At 36.6% G+C, this 20,410-nt stretch overlaps 1 protein-coding gene across 1 annotated transcript in view; it reads left to right on the forward strand.

Moving 5' to 3' along the window:
• Window positions 1–1,146: 1,146 nt before the first annotated feature.
• The window catches only part of SEL1L2 (SEL1L2 adaptor subunit of SYVN1 ubiquitin ligase), a gene marked incomplete at both ends in the record, with an annotated part of 111,175 nt that continues 91,911 nt past the window's right edge, over window positions 1,147–20,410 (forward strand). Inside the window, 2 exons of the mRNA XM_082856803.1 lie at window positions 1,147–1,204; window positions 19,037–19,092. Coding sequence (XP_082712929.1) covers window positions 1,147–1,204; window positions 19,037–19,092 — 114 coding nt within the window. The remainder of the gene's footprint in view (window positions 1,205–19,036; window positions 19,093–20,410) is intronic.

Consider the following 20,410-nt stretch of genomic DNA (forward strand, 5'->3'; position numbering starts at 1 on the left):
GATATATTTTAGGTATGATTTCTCTACTAACTCCATTCTTTGGGTATTGTTAATATTGCGATACTTTACCTAATATTCATTTTGATTTCTGGTCCTAGCCTTAAGGGTATTCATTCATAAAATGCCCATATATTTTAAGAGAGTAAAGAAGGCATTTTAAAACACCTTTTAATGAAAGTTTAATGAAACACCCTTTTTTTTTAACATCTTTATTGGAATATAATTGCTTTACAATGTTGTGTTAATTTCCCTTGTCTAACAAAGTGAATCAGCTATATGTATGCATATATCCCCATATCCCCTCCCTGTTGAGGCCCCTCCCTCCCACCCTCCCTATCCCACCCCTCTAGGTGGTCACAAAGCAGGGAGCTGATCTCCCTGTGCTATGCGCTTCTCACTAGCTATCTATTTTACACTTGGTAGCGTATATATGTCAATGCTATGCTCTCATTTTGTCCCAGCTTACCCTTCCCCCTCCCCTTGTCCTCAAGTCCATTCTCTATGCCTGAGTCTTTATTCCTGTCCTGCCCCTAGGTTTATCAGAACCATTTTTTTTTTTAGATTCCATATATATGTGTTAGCATATGGTATTTGTTTTTCTCTTTCAAAAATGTAATTGATGACTGGGATTTGTTTGTCTTGGTCCTAGTAAAATGTCAGCAGTTCCTTACCTGAACAGAGTATAAACATTTTCACCAAGATGGGGACCATAGCAGACTTGGTCCATATATTTCCTGTCCACCATAGCCTTGAGATCTTAGATTAAAGGATGATGTCAGGTTAGTTAATTGTGTTTTCACATAATTGCAGCTTGCATCTCTGGAGGTACCATAAAAATAAGAATTTCCAGCAACTCTGAACAGAATTCAGAGAGCAACTCCTACCTATTTCGAGACTACCACTTATCTCTCACCGGAGAAGTAAGAAACTAGATATGGTTCCTTCCCCACAGCCTGCTCTGTCCATCAGCTGCCTTCATTCCCCGTTGAAAGGAACTTCCTGGCCTGGCAGCTCATTGGCCCAAGAGTAAAGAAATTGTTGCTTAGCAACCAAGTCCTGACCCCTACAGACCTAAAAAGAGGAAGCTTGTGGACCAGCCACCTAGTTCTGCCTGTGTTACAGTAAGAAGGAGCTGCTTAGGTGAAAATGAAGCCCTTGTCCCTGCTAATAGAGATATTGATAATTCTTGGGGTCACAATTAAAAGTAAGTTTTTCTGTCCTTATGGTTCTCTATGAGCGGTTTTAGCACTAAAGGTGGAAGCTGATTAGAAAATCATATGTAACTTCACTATATTCCTAATTAACACTACTTTTGGATAAGTACTTTAAAATATTCAATTAGGATAAATAGTAATGATACTCTCATTTAGGACAATACGTGGGAAGGGTGTGTGTGTGTGTGTGTGTGTGTGTGTGAGAGAGAGAGAGAGAGAGAGAGAGGGAGAGAGAAGGAGTGGGCTGGGAGAGATTGAGCAAATCTATGAGAAAAGGCTTACAGTAATTTTTATAGAGTAGGGATTTGAGACAGGTTAAGTTTTGTTAAATCTAGAATATCATGAAGATCTAGTTCTAGAACTTTAAATGAAAAGTATAGAACTCAAAGAGTGGTAAAGTGCTTTAATTTATATTCTTATAGTCTCTTATAATCTTTCCACAATATCAATTCTACTTTCAAAGTTTCCATGATTCCTAACTAATTACTATCTTAAAATGGAAATTATTTTCCAGTCTTGTTTCTCTGGCCGTTTAACGAGTTAATTTTTACCCAATCCTCAGATACTTTGCTCATCATGGATTCAATTTAAGGAATATTTATTTGCATTTAACCCAGGAATGCAAGGTTGGTATAACATCTGAAAGTTAGTTAATGTAACACACCACATCAATAGATCAAATGACAAAGACCACATGGTCATCTCAATTGATGCAGGAAGAGCACTTGACAAGTCAACTTCCCTTTTGTATAGAAACTCTCAACAAACTAGGAATAGAAGGGAACTTGTCAACCTAATAAAGTGCATCCTCAAAAAACTGGCACCTAATATATTTAATGGTGAAAGACTGAATGCTTTCCCCGTATGGTCCGCCTAAGATCAGGAACAAGACAAGGTTGTCTACTCTTGCCATTCCTATTCAACATTGTACTGGAGGTTCTAGCCAAGGCAATTAGATAAGAAAAAGAAATAAAGATTGGGAAGGGAGAAGTAAACCTATCTGTATTTACCAAAGACATGATCTTATACACAGAAAATCCTAAGGTATCTACTAAAAAACTATGAGAACTGATAAATGAGTTCAGCAGGGTTGCAGGATAAAAGACTAATAGACAAAAATTGATTCTATTTCTATACCATCACAGTAAACAAACCAAAAATGAAATTAACAATTTCATTTACAATAGCATCGAAATAGATAAAGTACTTAGAAATAAATTTAACAAAAAAGTGCAGAGCTCATACTCTGAAACTGCAAAAATTGTTAAAAGAAATTAAAGAAAACGTCAATAAATGAAAATACTTCCCATGTTCATGGATTGGGAAATTTAATATTGTTAAGATGGTAGTAATCTCCAGTTTGATCTACAGATTCAATATAATCCTATCAAAATCCCAGCTTACTTCTTTGCAGAAATTAATAAAACAATCTGAAAATTAATATGGAAATGAATGTTCTTCTTGAAAAAAAAGGATAAAGTTAGAGGACTCACACTTCTCAATTTCAAAACTTACTACAGAACTACAGTAATTAAGACAGTGTGGTACTGGCATGAAGATAGACATATAGATCAATAAAATGTCATTGAAAGTTCAGAAATAAATCCTCACATTTATTGTCAATAGATTTTTGGCAAAGATGCCAAAACATTGAGTTAATGGGGAAGGGGAATAATAATTCTTCAACATATGGTGAGGGCATCTGGAAAGCCACCTATCTCATACTAGTTGGACACCTACTGCATGCTGTATATAGAAACTAATTCAAAATGTGTCAAAGACCTAAATATAATAGCTAAATCTTTAAAACTCTTAGAAGAAAACATATACATAAATCTTTGTGACCCTATATTAGGTGATGATTTCTTAGATATGCCACCAAAAGCACAAGCAAAAAAAACCCAAACTGGATGTCATCAAAATTAAGCACTTTTATGCTTCAAAGGACATCATCAAGAAACTGAAAAGACAACCCACAGAATGGGAGAAAATGTTTGCAAATCATACATTCAATAAAGGTTTAGTATTCAGGATATATTAATAACTGTTAGAATTCATCAAAAAAAAAGACAAAAAACCCAATTTTTAAATGGGCAAAGGAATTGCATAGATGCTCTTCCATAGAAGCTATACAAATGTCCATCAAATGCATGAAAACACATTCAACATCATTGGTCATTAAGAAAATGCAAATCAAAACCACAATGATATATTACATCATATCTATTAGGATGCCTATAATAAAAAACAAAAAAGGAAAATAACAAGATTTGACAAAGATGCAGAGAAATAAGAACGTTCACACATTGCTAGTAGGAACGTAAAATGGTACTGCCACTGTGGAAAACAGTTTGGCAGTTCCTCAGAAAGTTAAATTTAGAATTACCATATGACCCATCAATTCCACTACTAGGAACACACCCAAGAGAAATGAAAGCATATGTCCACACTGAAAATTTGTATACAAATGTTTATAAAAACATTATTTATTATATTTAAAAGGTGGAAACAACCTAAATAATGGATGAGTCGATAAACAAATTGTGGTGTATACATACTATGGAATTCAACCATGAAAAGGAATGAAGTACTGGAACATACTACAAGTTGGATAAACCTCAAAAACGTTATGATATGTGAAAGAAGCCAGATACAAAAGGCCACGTATTATATGATTTTTATTATATGAAATATATGTGAAATATCCAGAACAGGCAAATCCATAGAGACAGAAAACAGTTTAGTGGTTGCCAGTGGATGGGAGAAGAGATAATGGGGAGTTATTTAATGAATATAGAGTGAATTTCTGGGTTAAAGAAAAAGGGCTTTTTTGTTTGTTTTTTATTTTTTATTTTTTTGGCTGCGTTGGGTCTTCATTGCTGTGTGCGGGCTTTCTCTAGTTGTGGTGAGCAAAGGCTACTCTTCGTTGCCGTGCACGGGCTTCTCATTGCTATGGCTTCTCTTGTTGCAGAGCACAGGTTCTAGGTTCACATGGGCTTCAATAGTTGTGGCGCTTGGGCTCAGTAGTTGTGGCTTGCAGTAGTTGCTCCACGGCTTGTGGGATCTTCCCGGACCAGGGATCCAACTCATGTTCCCCTGCATTGGTAGGTGGATTCTTAACCACTGCGTCACCAAGGAAGACCCAAGAAAAAATTCTGAAACTAAAAAGAGATGGTGGTTGTGAATGCACTAACAGTCACTTAATTGTACACTTTAAAATGGTTACTTATATATTATGAACTTCACCTCAATTTTTTAAATGGTACGATGCTTTGGAAAGCAGCCTTGAAGTTCCTCAAAAGATTAAACATAGAATTACCATATGATCCAGAAATTATACCCTAGGTATGTATCCAAGGGAACTGAAAACATTCCCATGCAAAAACTTGTACACAAATGGCAGCATTATTCATAGTAGCCAAAAAGTGGGAAAAAACTAATGTTCACCAGCTGATGAATAATAAATATACTTTGTTATATCCATGCAATGGAATATTATTCAGCAAAAAAATAAATGAGGTACAATATGGATGATCATTGAAAATATTATGCTAAGCAAAAGAAACTAGACATAAAAGGCCACATATTGTGTGATTTCATACGATGAAATGTCCAGAATAGGCAAGTCCACAGAGACAGAAAGTAGTTTGCTAGTTACCTAGAGCTGGGAAGTGTAGGGGATTTGAGGAGATTATGGCTAAGAGATTACTTTTGGGGTAATGAAAATGTTCTAAAATTAAGGTGATGGTTGCACAAATCTCTGAATATCCTAAAAGCCATTGACTTATAGGGAGAAAAAAAATATTTAATAAAAGTTACGTGCCAGGAGTATGGAAAGAATATCTAAGACACAGTCCTTGTCCTTGAGTAGCTTAGAGTCTAGAACAAAAAAACAAGTAAACAGGGAATAAATTGTAAAGTGTTGTAGGTATTAAAATAGAGGCATTTATAAGATACTGTAGGGCACAAATCAGGGAGGCCAATTCTACCAGTGTGCAGAGCAGTCAGAGGGCTTCATAAAGGAAAGGACATAAACTGAATCTTGAAAGATTAGTGAGTGTTCACTAAGCAGGCCAAAGAGAACGAGAACATTTCAGACCAGGTAAAGGGAACAAAGGCACAGAGGAATAAAAGAGCATGGTATATAAATAAGTATGTCAGTTTGCTATGGTTTGGGATATAAGATGGAACACAGCAATTGATGGGGGGAGAGGTAGGCAAAGACTGTGTGATAGGCTTTGAAGTTTGGGCTTGATCCTGTGAGCAATGGGGAGTCATTTAAGGGTTTACTCATTGAAGAACATGAATAGACTTTATGCTTTTTAAAAATGACTTTGGCAGTTGAGAGGTGGATGGATTCTAGCTGTACAACTCTAGTGACAATGTAAACAGTAGCAGACTATTGAATGGCCCAAACAAGGAACTATGAGGACTTAAACTATAGCGATAGCAGTGGGGACTGAGGAGTAGATGGAAAACAAGACTAAAGAGAATAGTGTCATAAGAGTCCAGAGTGAGAGCGTGCCATGAAGATGGGAACAGCCAATAGTGCCAAATGCCGGAGAGAGTAGGGAAAAGAGGTAAGAGCCACCAAGTGACCATTGGATTTAGTAGCTGGAGAATCCACATTGCCAAGACAGTTTTATTAGAGAAGCAGGGACAAAATTTGATTTCAGTTGGTGGGAGTGAACAGGAGGAGAGAAAGTAGAGACAGTAATGATGAGTACAGAGCTCTTCCTGGATTATGACACGGTGCCAGGGTCAGATGCGTTTTCAACAGATCATTTACTGATTGCAGGTGTACAGAGACCCAAGGAAGTAGTTAGTGGGGGAGAAGACATTTGCTTTACAAACTAGTGCTAACACACCTAAGGTTCATACATAAAATCAGCCCTTAACCCCACTCTATTTTTTCTCTGCCTACCTCTCTACCCCTACTTCTCAAGGCAAAACAGGTCTGTCCTTTTTCACTCACATGTACCTTGCAAGCTTGCATGTTGCCTTTTTATGCATTTTTTGCTTGATGCTCAATATACTTCGATTTCACCTCTGTAAAAATATTGAAAGAGGGATGATGCCATAACTACGTGATTTTCCCTGACTCTGCATTCACCTCAGGAAAGTTCTAAAATAGTTACCAACATTTTTCCCTTTTAGTAAATCCTCAGGAAAAAAGTAGTTGATGCTTATGGAAAGAATGAGCAATCTATCCCAAAGTGTAGCTTACAAAATGGAAATAAAACTAATAGTGTGTTTTTTCTGTATCCACCCTATCCATCCAGATGCTGATTTAAGGTAGTATAAGGTATATAACTGAGGCAGAAAAAAGACATTGCCAGAAGTTCCAGCTCTAGATTGTCCAGGATTCAAGGTTTCTCTATCCTGTCTCTCTTTTCAGGAGTAATTTCTCACTGTCATACAAATTCTGCAATTAGAAAAAAATAAAGTAAAATTCAAATACAAGCTAAAATAGAAAGTTCATAACAGCTCTGTCCCCTGATAGTCACCCACCCAACAACCCTCTTCCTCAGTTGAAAAAGGCAAGTAGCTCATCGATCTCACACTAATCGGTGGTCAGAAAACAATTGCCTAGCAATCACATCTATATTCCTGGAAGGTCCAGAGAGAACCACATAAAGGCCAAGTCCTAGACATGTTGCAGTTGATTCTGGGCCTAAGCAGTACAAGCAGGCAATGTCTTACTGCTTCAGAAATGTACTTCCATTACCAGTTCTATTTTGAATAACTTTTGAAATCCAAGAATTTTAAATTACCTTAGCTTCCTTTCAGTTTTGTTTGTTTTTTAATAGAGTAGTTCTTTCTTTTTCAGTTAATTTTATTTATTTATTTTTTGGCTGCATTGGGTCTTCGTTGTTGTGTGGGGGCTTTCTCTAGTTGTGGCAAGCAGGGGCTACTCTTCGTTGCGGTGCACGGGCTTCTCATTGCGGTGGCTTCTCTTGTTGCGGAACACGGGCTCTAACCGCGCAAGCTTCAGTAGTTGTGGCACACGGGCTCTAGAGCATAGGCTCAATAGTTGTGGTGCACGGGCTTTGTTGCTCCGCAGCATGTGGGATCTTCCCGGACCAGGGATCAAACCCATGTGCCCTGCATTGGCAGGCAGATTCTTAACCACTGCACCACCAGGGAAGTCCCTCAGTTCTTTATATTATGCCTCTAAACAGGGAAAGAATAAATTGCCAGTATCTGGAGCATCTTTCCTTGCAGAGAAGCAGGAGGGAGCAGGTGTGTCATGGTGGGACCATTGACTACTAGAGAGAAGTTTGATTTCTGTGTTATGTTAGGGATCAGTAAGGAAGCTCATTTCTCCTTTGTGAATTGTCCCGAAATATGTAAAGCTTTTCCTTGTATTCATATCCTAGAGTCACCTGAAAGGTTTCTATATTAACCAATTACTGTTACTCTTTGGAACCATCCAGTAGGACAGCACTCAGTGGGGAGAGGGCAGCCCTCAACCTGGAGATCTCTGGGAGAATAGACGCCCCTGCTGAACCCATGAATGCCCTTGCACCAGCTTTATTTCTGGTTGCTCAGTTAGCTTTGAGGAGCTAACCTCTTCTGCCAGGTCCTTTTGTCATACCAGAAATCACTCTTCCCAATTCTACTTGATTTTGTCCATGCAGAGACTCATAATCCACTTCTACTCCATTTTCTCCATGCAAAGACTCTCATGTCTCTCTTATCACATAACTACTCCAAGAATTCTCTCTGCCAGTAATAGCCCTCTACTTGCTCCTAACTGATTCTAAGATCTACTCCCCATCTATTGAGACTGCTTTCTCAAAGAACACCAATAGCCAATGATTACCAATCCAGTGGCTCTTACTGTTCTTACTACTTAACCTCTCAGCAGCATTTGACACTATATTCTTTCCCCTCTACCTCTGTAGAATCTTCTTAGGCTCTTTCACTGGCTTGTTTTCCTCAACCCTCCCTTTAAACGCTATGCCCAAAGTTCAGTGCTTAGCTCTCTTGCTCTTCATATTCTATGCTTCTGGTGCTCTCTCCCAAGCCCCACAGCTTCATTTACCTGTGTATTTACACCCTAGACCTTCCTCTGAATCTCCAGGCCTACGTGTCAGCTGCATGATGGTCATGAACAATGTATGGTCTGCGAACATCTTAAATTCAACATTTCTTCTCAGAGTTTGTTCCTCTCAGACTTCTCTGGTGGTCCAGGGGTTAAGACTCTGGGCTTCCACTGCAGGGGGCACAGGTTCGATCCCTAGTCGGGGAACTAAGATCCTGCGTGCCTCAGAGCGCAGCCAAAAAAAAAAAAGTTCCTCTCCTATGTTTCTTCTCTTCTTAATGACATCAACATCCCTCCCAGCTCCCTTGGTTCTCAGTGTAAAACCTGCAAATTATATGATCATACAGTTAATAATGCACTAATTATCATCTAATTCAATGTTTTTACAGATGATAGCAGTGGCTCCCAGAGTGGTGAAATTAATTCCCAAGCGTTATTTTGCAAGGCCAGTTCTGGAGCCAAAATCTCCTAATCCTTTATGATTATTCATTCCTTTATTCCTTCACCAAATCCTGTCAGTTCCACAGTGCTTCTCCCATCTATACATTTTCACCATCTCAATTTATAGTCTTATTTTTGTATTTTTTATTTATATTACTGCACTTCTAACTTTCCCCTCTCTTATTCACAATACAATACTGCGGGAAATAATATTTCTAAACCCCAGATTTGATCATGATTTTCCCTGTTTCAAGCACCTACTTTATACAGAATAAAGTTCCGACATCTTGTCCAGCAGTCAAAATCCTATGCAGTTAGATCTGAACTTCCTTTATTTCAACCAATTCAAACTATGAGCTACTCAGTATACCTAACTCTCTCACTTCCACATCTTTCTCCGTCTGTTCTACAGACGGACGGTTTGCAGGAATGGACTGTCATTCCATCTTCTTCCCCATCACCACCATAGATCCACAGCATAACATCCTACTAATCTTTTAAAGTCCATTTCAAGTTCTACTCCTCCAAAAAAAGCTTCCCCAAGCCCTTCCTCATAGCACATTGTGCCTTTACTTTCTTATGCATCACAGTTTCACAACTGAGTTAGTTTTTAACCCTTCTCACTATAATATCAACTACCTGAATGCAGAAATTGTGTTTTACTTACCTTTAGTATTTCCTATAGCACATTGCAGAACTTGGCATATAATAGATGCTCAGTTAGCACTTGTAAAATAGAATAACTAACATCTGTGTAATACTTTGAAATTTGTAAAATACATTCCCAAAACCTGTGGAGTAAGTCATGTAAGTATTTTTATTATTCTAAATTTACACATTTTCAAAACTCTGAAATATAGAGTTTAGTAAAACCTGAATCCTCTAATAGGAACCAAGCTTTGTTTTTTGTTTTTTACTCCCTATCACCTGTTTGTTATGCTAAGTCTGTATTCTTCAAAGTAGACTTCTGAGAGTATTTGCCTTATTATCATATTTACTTGCCTCAGGCTATTTCTACATACTACCAAACAGCTAGATGAAAAATAAAAATGCAATCAATCTTCCAAATATTTTAAAATGTAGTATACATATGTTTGTTTCTGTATAGAACAAACAGCTAGGTGATTGATTTGCATTATTTCCTTTTCAACCAGTTGTTTCGGCAGTGTGCTGATTATATAAACTCCAACAGTGGCATTTTCTCAGTTTTTTGTTGATTTTGTAATTTTACTGCCATCTGCAATTTTTTTACAGTAGCCATCTAATTTTATTTATATAGTTTATTGCCAATGAGATATGGTAGGCAAGAAAAACTGGTTTCTTTTAAGTCTTCTTTAAGCCTGCCCCACAGACTTGGAGCCAAGGTTACATGGGATTGAAGAAATATCCCAAATTGGAAAAAGTACTGTAAGGTACACCCTGCAGCTTCCCTCATAGAAGAGTTAAAAACAAAAAAAAACCCAACTCATCAGCTCTGAAAAACAAGTGCCTTTGATGAAAAAGGAATTAGGAATACCTAAAAGACAAGAGATAGAAATGGATTGAAAGAAGAAACTTTTGCCCAAAAATGTACAAAAGAGAATATGGCTAGAAAAACATGTACAAGTGGGTTCAGGAAAAAGGGAAGGAGCCCGAGGGCAAAAAGAAAGGGTTGTTGGTTGAAAACAACATTAGGAGCAGCCTAGCAGTTCTGACCCCTACTCCCCTCATCACTACATGGCACTACCACCAGGTACAAAGGAAAAGTCAGCACTTTGATTTCTGGTAACAAAAGGCTAGGTGACTAGGTTATTTGGACCAACCCTCCCACTGAAAACATATGACACAAAAATATACGAAAGTCTTAAATTTGTCAAAGAGTTGAGAAGTTAGTAAAGGACTACCAACAAAAAAATCTACAGAATTGCTGGAATGCAGAGAAGTAAACACAGAGCACCTGAACAGGGCCTGGACTTGCCTTACCCTGGTCCCAGCCCTGTACCTGAATATCAAAACAGCTTTTGCCCTGAACAAGATAAACTTCGGCTTTGGTTTTAGTGGCCTCACAAAGCAAGAAGGACGGAACTGTAGTCCTCAAGACCTGTTAAAGGTGAGGCATCTAATAAGAAACTTTTTCATCATTAACCAAAGTCCATAAAGTGCTATACTCATAGGATAAGGGCAGACCAGAAGTAAATACACCCCTTCCAAAGTCCAGGAATCTGCAGACAGCTTGACACTTAGCAGAGCACGGAGAAAAGGAAAAGGATAAATTACATTTCTGAGAAGTTATGGTCTCAGGCCAGCCCTCCTGGAGATTTACAGCCTTGGTAATCCCAGGTATCCTGAGCCTAGAACTAGATCTAAGATGGTCCTGTACCGTAGTGCCCTAGGCACTTGGCAAAAGCAAACTCATGTTCTCCCCACAGGAAGGCAACTTCATTGTAGGTCTCAAAGAACCCACTCAGATAAGGTTTTCAGTACATAATAAAAATAACTAAGCACACAAGGAGACAAAGCACCATGAAGCAGGGGCATTTTGGGGTGGGTATTTGGGCCAGAGATGTAGGATACAGCTGCAAGTGGCTAGTGATACTCAAGCAGCCTGTATTCCAGAAGACTAGCTCCTGTCACATCCTGATAGCATATCCTACAACACTCCATTACTAGTGGCAAGCTGAGGTAATTGTTATAGCATTCACAGACAGGTTAAGAGGGAAAATCCAAGTCCAACATGAATACAATCAAGAATCACCAAACATTTGAGAAAAACTAACACCATGAGAGAAAAGCATCAGCCTACACACACACACACACACACACACACACACACACACACACACACACACACACACACACCCTGCTAACACCTGAGGAAACAGAACAAGTAGAACAAATGGTTGACAACTAAAACATAAAATGATTGTCATAAGATGTATTTAGAGAGGTTGCTATATCCTTGAAACAAGAGCAGGTCTAAAAGATGAGCTATTTTGGAAATGAAATAAATAATGGTTAAAAAAAAAAGCCTCAAGGGTAAATAGCAAAATTGAAGAGCAACCTGGAGGCTCAAAGATCAAACTGAGAAATTCTCTTAGATCACACTGCAAATGGACAGAGAGATGACATGTATAAAATAAAGGTTAAAGGCCTTGGAGGAGCCACCCAAAAGTTACAAATCCACATAATGGGATTTCCAGAAAGAGAAAATCAAAGCACTTAGAAAAAGAAATAAAGAAATCAAATAAAATTCCCCAGATCTGAAAAACGACTCAGATTTTTAGATTAAGTGCCACTGAGTGCCAAGCAAGAAGACTGAGAAAAGACCCACTCCTAGAAAATAATGGCAAAATCTTAATATTTCATGGCTAATCAGAAAATCCTAAAGGCTTCTAAAGAGAAAAAAATACATTATTTATAAGGAATAAAAGCACCATGTTGACTTCAAATTCATTAGCAACATTGGGTACAAAAAGATACTAGAGAAATATTTTCTTAGTATTGAGGTAAAATGATTTTGAATCTAGAATTTTATAATCTGACAAACTATCAGACAAGTGTAATGCCCAAATAAGATATTTACAGACAAGAGAAGATTCAGAAAATTTACCATCCACAAATTTTTAGCTGAAATATTGACTTGAAGATATGCTCCAGCAAAATAAAACACAAATTCAGGAGGAACACCAAAAATCAATGGTAAGCAAAGAAATCTTTAAGACTTATGATTACTCTAAATAAATGTTCATTTTAATTTTAAAAAATATAACAATCACAAATTCATTAAAAAAATTCCTTTCACAATAGTGACAGAAATTATAAAATAGGTAGGAATCAATTTAATTAAAGTGAAACAAGACATACATGAGTAATAAAAATGAAATTTTTCTGAAGACCATTAAAGAGAAAAATCAAAATAAATTAAGGCTATAAACCTGAATGGATCTCAATATTGTAAATATGGCAGGTCTTTGTAAATTAACATGTAAATCCAATGCAATCCCAGTGAAAAGATCAACACATTTTTAAATGAATCTGACAAACTTATTCTAGAATTTATCTAGAAAAGAAATTATGCTAGAATCCCCAAGATAAGTTTTTAAAAGAGGAACGATGAGGGTGTGTTTTGTGTGTGTGTGTGTGTGTGTATCTGCACAGAGAGGTTCTTGCCCAACCAGATTGTAAAATATGCAATTATAAATCTGCATTAATTGGAGTATTGGCAGAAGAATAGACAGATCAAGAAAATAGAACAGAGAGGTTTCAAACAGGATTTGAAAAATAGTTTTGAATGTGAAGTTAAACCTGATTATGGAGGAAACTGGAAGTCAAAATAGGAAGTTAGTCTTTGTACAATAAGACTTGTGGGTTTCTAAGTAGATGTATGCCTTGCTGGAAACAGTAGTTGGGGAAAATTATTCTGAGGGTAGATGTAAGTTAGATTAAAATTAGAATAATCATGATTAAATCCATTAGGAAGCTGTTATAAGAATGCAGGCACGAAATGATGAGGGTCTGATTTATGCTGTGCTTTCCACAGGGAACCAAATACTCACCCCCACAAAAATCCCTTTGGCAGAATTTTCTCTGGACCTTTGTAGGTACCAGCCCTCACTCTTCTAACTCCTACATTTCCAGAGTTGTTTACTCATTTCTCGCTCATCTACACTTCTATTCCCACCCTGGCCTGCTCCCATGATTTTAGTCCCAGGTTTTGGAACTGTCCTTGTTGCCAGGTTGTCTCTCATCACTTGTCTCACTTCTGCCAGCCTGGATTCCTTCTCTGGATTCTCCTGTTACCTGTGTTTTTCTGCTTTCCAGCCATCACAGTTTGATTCCCAGGGTTTTACTTCTTAAGTGGCCGCCTGTCCCAGAATCAGTACCTTATTGTTTCCTAGCTCCTGACCTCCTGCACTCACCATCTGTCCACTTCAAAGTCTTTGCTGACCCCACTCAGCTCTTAGATCATGCCAGAGAGAAAAGGTGAGGATTGAGCATTAAGAAATACACAGTCGTTAGTGGATATAAAACCAAAGAGGAACTCTAGAATAGGGGTTTGAAAGGAAGAACGATATCCAGGATAGTGTAAAGTTACAGAAACCAGTGTACTACACAGAATCTAAAAGAAAGTTTGGAAAGGAACAAATGGTTAATATTTTTATACCAAATGAATCAGGTGAAGATCTAAGTGAGGCATAAAGCACCATTTTAGAGAACTAGGACAGGAGAATCAATAAAATACTTCTGTTTAGTTTCATTTGTCAGTGTTGTGTGAACAAAGAATCAGATTTTATTTGGCTTTAACTCCCCAGGCAGATCCCCCATAAAATACAGAAGTGTTTTTTCATAACTTCAGTCAGTAAAAGAACAGTCACATTAACTGGTGTCCCAATGTTCATTTAAAGGAAGATAAACCGTGTCCTGGAAAGAAAGGAGGTGAGCAACGTTGGGGGAATTCATGGTAAAGCCAGGAGTTAATGTATATCAGGCCTTTCATGAGAAAGTGGATCTGAAAAGAACTGTGATCAAGGCAATATTGGGGGATATTATTTTTTTCTAATCCTTTTCTCAATGCTATGAATATATTATATACGGTTTATTTTGGCATCATTTATTGGTCTAATGTGGCTTCTGAGAAGTGAGAATTCTATCCAAGGAGTCCTCGTAGGCTGAAGAAACAGGCTTATTTCAGTTATCAATTGCTGCATAACAAACATCCCAAACTTAGAGGTTTGAAACAATGATTTATTATTTGTCATAATTCTCTTTCGGGTTGACTAGGTGATTTTTCTGCTGGTCTCATCTGGGATCACTCATGCAGCTTCACTCAGCTGATGATCAGTGGAGACAGCTGGGTCTCTCTCTCCATATGATCTATTACTCCTGGCATGATAATCTCAAGGCATTTTTCCAAGAGGGTAAAAGAGGCTTAAAGGTCCAAGCACTACCCTTGGAAGTTAAACAGTGTCACCTGCCACATTTCTTTTGGCCAAAGCAAGTCACAAGGACAACCCATTCAAAGAGTAGGGAAAATAATCTCCATCTCTTGATGGGAGGATTGGGCAAAGTCACATTGTAAAGGGGTATCAACGTGGGTAACGGTGATTCACTGGGGACTGTTGTTGTGACGATCCACAACAGTCTAACCTTAGACCTCAATGATTCACATCTCTCTCATGTGATTCTCCCCCTTCCAAAATTGTCCAAATCTTATCCAATTATAGCATCAGGTTCAAAATCCATGATCTCATAATCTGCATCAGGTCAAGATGTCAATGAGGCTCCTTGGTGCAGTTTTTAGATTCAGGCACCTATGAACTAAAAAGGCAAGTTACCTTCCCATTACCTCAGGCACCCAACGTACACTGGAGAGATAGAAAAACCACACTACCGTAGACACTGATGTTCAAAAAAGGGGAAGGGGAAAATGTACAACAGCCACTGGTCCATGACAATTTGGAAATCCAGCCAGGTGCGTGTTGTCAGGTTTCTATACTCCAGGAGTAGACAGTGTTGCTTGATTGGAGTATATTCCTAATCTTTTGTTCTTCTGGGTTCTGGGCAACAACCTCTCAGCTCCTGGCTCTGTCCTCTTGGTTGTCCTTCCTTCTCCGTAAGAAATGACCTGTGTTTGTAGGTGAGAAGCTTTCTCATCCTTCTTCCTACTCATTGAAAGATAGAGGCCCAGAAACCTCTTTTTATTTTGAACTATCTCAATCTCTTTTACTCTAAGCTAGTACTGTTTTTTCAACACAACTCTTAAAAATTTTGTGGTTTTTCTATAAAGCTGTTGGGGTTCACTCCATGCCCCCAAAAGGCGTATGGATAATTCTTTTGGAGGCAATGAGCTGTAGTGCTAGTTTCTTCTTTACTATTTCAAAATTCTTCTTTCTCAATGGGGGATAATAAATTAAAACTCTTGTGTACATAAAATGGTGTGTTTCACATTATGCAAATAGAGATACCCTGTAAAATTTTGTGCATAAGTCAATTTTTTATAAAGTCAGTGGACTGCATGTCATTGTAGAAGCTTGCCATTCAGTCTATTGTGAATCCTTTGGTAAAGTTGGGAGAGACAGTGGAGTAGAAAGAGGGATAGCTCTGGAGTCAGACCTGCATTTGAATCCCACTCTGCCATGTGACCTTGGACAAGTTACTTATGCTCATTTGATGTCAGTTTCCTCATGAGTAAAATAGAAATACAAATATTCTGTGCTTACTCCTTAACAACCCAGCTTCTGTGCTGGGTTGTTAAGGAGACCAGAGCTAAATTATGCAAAGCAACTGGCATATAATAAATTATAGCTAGATTACAGATGTAGAAAATAAACTTATGGTTACCAGGGGATAAGGGTGGGGAAGTATAAATTGGGAGATTGGGATTGACATATACACACTACTATATGTAAAATAGATAACTAATAAGGACCTACTGTATAGCACAGGGAACTCTACTCAGTACTCTGTAATGGCCTATATGGGAAAAGAATCTAAAAAAGAGTGGATACATGTATATGTATAACAGATTCACTTTGCTCTACACCTGAAACTAACACAACATTGTAAATCAACTATACCCCAAAAAAAAATTTTTTTAATAAATAAATTAATTAATTAAAGCTAGAGCTACAATCCTAGAGCTGAATAAAACTTTAGTCCCCTTCCAAAGCTGACTCCATATCAAAACTTTTTGATGGTATATTCTGTTGTATGTATATTTATTTATTTATTTGGATGATATACTACTGATCTAGTATATTATAAAAGACACCACAAAAGTAGAAATTATAAAGGAGATTTTTAAAATCACACATAAGTAGGTCTAATATATTCTTCCTGCACACAGTGGATTGTGTTTTTCTCAGGGAGTGCTGAAATTTGTGGCAATATCAATATTCACATAGAGGGAAGCGATGAAACAGCGGGACAGGTCTCCAACAATCACCAGTGTTTCTCAATTGATATAAAAACCTACAAGAAAGCATTGTGCAAGGTACTATTTGAAGCAGAATGGTTCCCCCAGTAGCCAATCAAAAGTTTGTTTTCTCTAGGTGAAAACCTAGAAACCTGATATTTAGGAAAGAAACACATTTTTAAAATGAGTTTCAAAGGAGGTCTTTTTTTATTGTGCAACTTCTGCTGTAAATAATGACCAACTACCTTTATCTTCTTTTTATGTTTTAAGCTATTAAATAGTTTGTTCCTTCAGTTAGATTATTGCACCTCCTCCCATTTCACTAATTCTTTTATCTGCATTTATTCTACCTTTGATAACTGCTTTTAGCCCTGTAATTTTCATGACAGTTTGATTTTCTGGTCCAGTGTATAATACAATTTATTCCATTTAATATCCATAATTTTCTTCTCTTATTCTAATACACATGACACTTTCTACTTCTTATTCTGTGTCTGTATATTCTGTGCATACTAACTCTAATTTTATTCTCTGTACTTTGGAGAATATAATAATGGGAATATACCAAATCACATTGCTTTTTCTAGTTTACTTCTTCTAGTTGTGATAATGGAATTTTTAAATTAGTAGACGTTTGCTGTGACTGTAATATCAGTCACACTGTCTGATTTCCAATACACAAATATAATTAGACTAAGTAATTTGTTTTGAAGAAAATACCTTAATTCAGAAAGAAGTCATATTATAGGCAAAGCATTAATAAATTCTAACAGAGTATTAAGTCTTTAATAATGCTTTATTCACCATAGTCCTTTTAAAATACAAATTTACATGTACTATTATCTTGAAGGCATCTTAAGTCCTTTAAAGAAGTAGGCTTCATATAACAATAATAATAATATTATTATTTTTATTATATATGTAGCTAACATTTATTAAACATACTGAACATGTATTAAGTACTGTGCTAAATATGTTACATGGATTATTTCATTTGATTAGCATAATAAATTAATGAAGTAGGTATAAAATTAGGACTTGATCACAGTCCTGTGTGACTCAAAGTCTACACGGTGGGCCATGATGCTATGTTGCCTCTGATAATGAGTATACATGGCCCCAAAATTAGCACTTTGCAAACTTGGGATAAAGAAAGTTTCATTTGTAGTAAACATTTTTATTCTGGTAAAATTTATTTTACATCCTGAAGCTAAAGAGCAATCCTAATGTACATAATTGTATGAAATATATATAATCTTTAAATTTTTCATGTGCTTTGTATTAATGCATTTGTCACCATGTAATTATTGGATTTTTATTTAGAATTTGCCAACTGTTTCTCTAATTTGACAGAAGACTAAATATCAAACAACCTAGGACCAGTTTCTTTAAGGACTGGCTTATGAAGTAAACAGAATTGTGAGACCAAGTGCTGAAGTTCATTAGTGAGAGAAAGAATAAAACATATCAAATTAATAAATAAAATGTCAGAGATAACATTAGAAAATTCGTAACCTGCTCTTAAAGTACAAGCTCATGACTATTGGAAATATAAAATTTTGACTACCCTATATTTGTCTTGAGTCAAGTTCTTCAGTCTGTAAAACGTGAATGTATCACATACATGCATTTTTTTACTTCAGGAAATATGTGGGGTCACTTTTGCTGTGCATCAAATAATTTTTCAGTAATTGAAACTGAGCAATACTAATAAAGTAGTTGACGTGTCATGAGGTATCACCCCTTTATATCAGGTTTTCAAATTCTTATTTTTCTAAATACGTAAGTTAATAAATTTCAAGTACTGTGCAAAAATGAAATATATCAACAACTACATATGTATTCTATATGGTATATATAGTCTATTCTTCATAAAAAGATTCATTAAAAATTGCCTGTGAAAATTATTTGCTTAAATTTCAAAGCCTGATATAATTATACTACTCTACATTTCTCAGATATTTATATCATTCAACTATATTCATTTTTAGTATCTCTCTGCCATATGGATGAGTCTATAAAAATTTAAAAGACTGTATTCTCTCTTCTATGTTTTAATATTTTAATATTCTATGTTTTAATATTCTCTATTAATAGATGGCTTTTATTTACCTAGATACTTTTTAATTAAATTCTAGCTCAGAAAGTTTTCAGCTGTTGTAATTAACTCCATTATTTGTGGAACTTTTTCATGTTATCTCAATTTCATGATGCTTGATTAAAGTATTTAGATTATGTCTGGTGTCAGGTTACATCTTTAAAAATTATCAGTAAAGGAATTACTTTGTAACACACTATTTGTAACGTTAAACTGTATATTATTTTAAATTATTATTTTTAGAATTCTAAGTTATCCCAAAAGTTTTTTAACAAGAAACTGTAGTGAATTTTTAAAAAGAAAATGTTTTCATATTTTATAAAAATGTTTGTATATTGCAGCTATCGAAGCAGAAAAACATAATAAAAAGCAAAAAGAAAGAAATGTCACCACACAGGTAAATATTTTGCTAAATCATTATATTTTTCCAATACAAAATATAAGCTATAGGCACTATTACTAGTGTTTACTCAGCATGCTCAGATTTTCTTAAACAACTAATTATTGACTATTGTTTCTGTTCCTTTTTTTTCATTCTCAATCAATATTTTTTGTTCATTCATTCAACAAATATTTGTTCATTCCACTGTGAGAAGATAAGAATGTCATCAGGCCTGAGCCTTTCTATACACCATGGCCTGTCTGAGGTCCTAAATACTAAGACAAAAAGGGCACAGACCAGTCTGGCTTATAGAGTCACAGATGCTTATTAACCTTTATTAACCTCAGGATGTCTTCTGACATCTTCAAAGAATTTAACATTTTCAGTCTATTCTCAACCCAGCAATCAGCATAATCCTGTAAATGTTAAGTCATTTCCTTGCAACCATCTCACACCGATGTCTTGCCTAACAGACTCTGTGGTCTGGCCCCACTGCTTTTTCTCTGACATCACCTCCCTTACACACACCATTCTAGACACACTGGGCTCTGTGCTGTTCCTCAGAAACCCCAGATGCGTGCCCACATTTCTGTTCTTTCTGCCTGTAACATCCTTGAGCCCAGATATCCACATGGCTCCCTTCCCTCTCCTCCTTCAGGTCTTCGCTCAAATGTCATCTTTTTTGGAGGGTTCTTCCCTAGACATTCTATAAAGTTGCAGTCACTCTAAAATCACTATCATAACACCTTCTATCTCCCTTCCTTGTTGTATTTTTCCTCTCAGAATTACCATTATGTAACATAACATATTTTGTTATGTTTGTTGTCACTCTCCCTCCACTAGAATATAAACTCCATGAGAGCAGGGGTTTTTGTCTCTGTTGTTCACTATTACCCCAATAACTAGAACAGTGCCTGGCACATAGCAGGCCCTCAGTAAATGTTAATTGAAGTAATGAATAAATCTTAAATCCAGATTAAAGAAGTAAACTTTGAAAAAATGTTTATATAAATTAAAAACTCTCTACATTGCAGCATTTTCTAAACCTCTGCAAATTTAGCTTTTTCCCCATAACTACCACATCCCATAATTAGCAGTGGGATTGTTATCTGCAGAAATAGAAGTGACCTTGGCATAAAGTTCAGTTTGTCCTTGAACAGGTAGAGATTTAAGGACATCTGCTTCATCAGGTCATCTTGCTTTCCTTGTTATCTTATGATTTGTAGTGCCTGCCCAATAGCATATAAAAGCCCCCTTTGGATTCGAGGACCTCCTTACTGCTTGGGACCAAGGATGCTGCTCAGGCCCATAAGCGTCCTCCCCAGTGAGATTA

The sequence above is a fragment of the Leucopleurus acutus genome (genome assembly GCF_964270905.1).
Source record: "Leucopleurus acutus genome assembly, chromosome: 16".
NCBI lineage: Eukaryota > Metazoa > Chordata > Mammalia > Artiodactyla > Delphinidae > Leucopleurus > Leucopleurus acutus.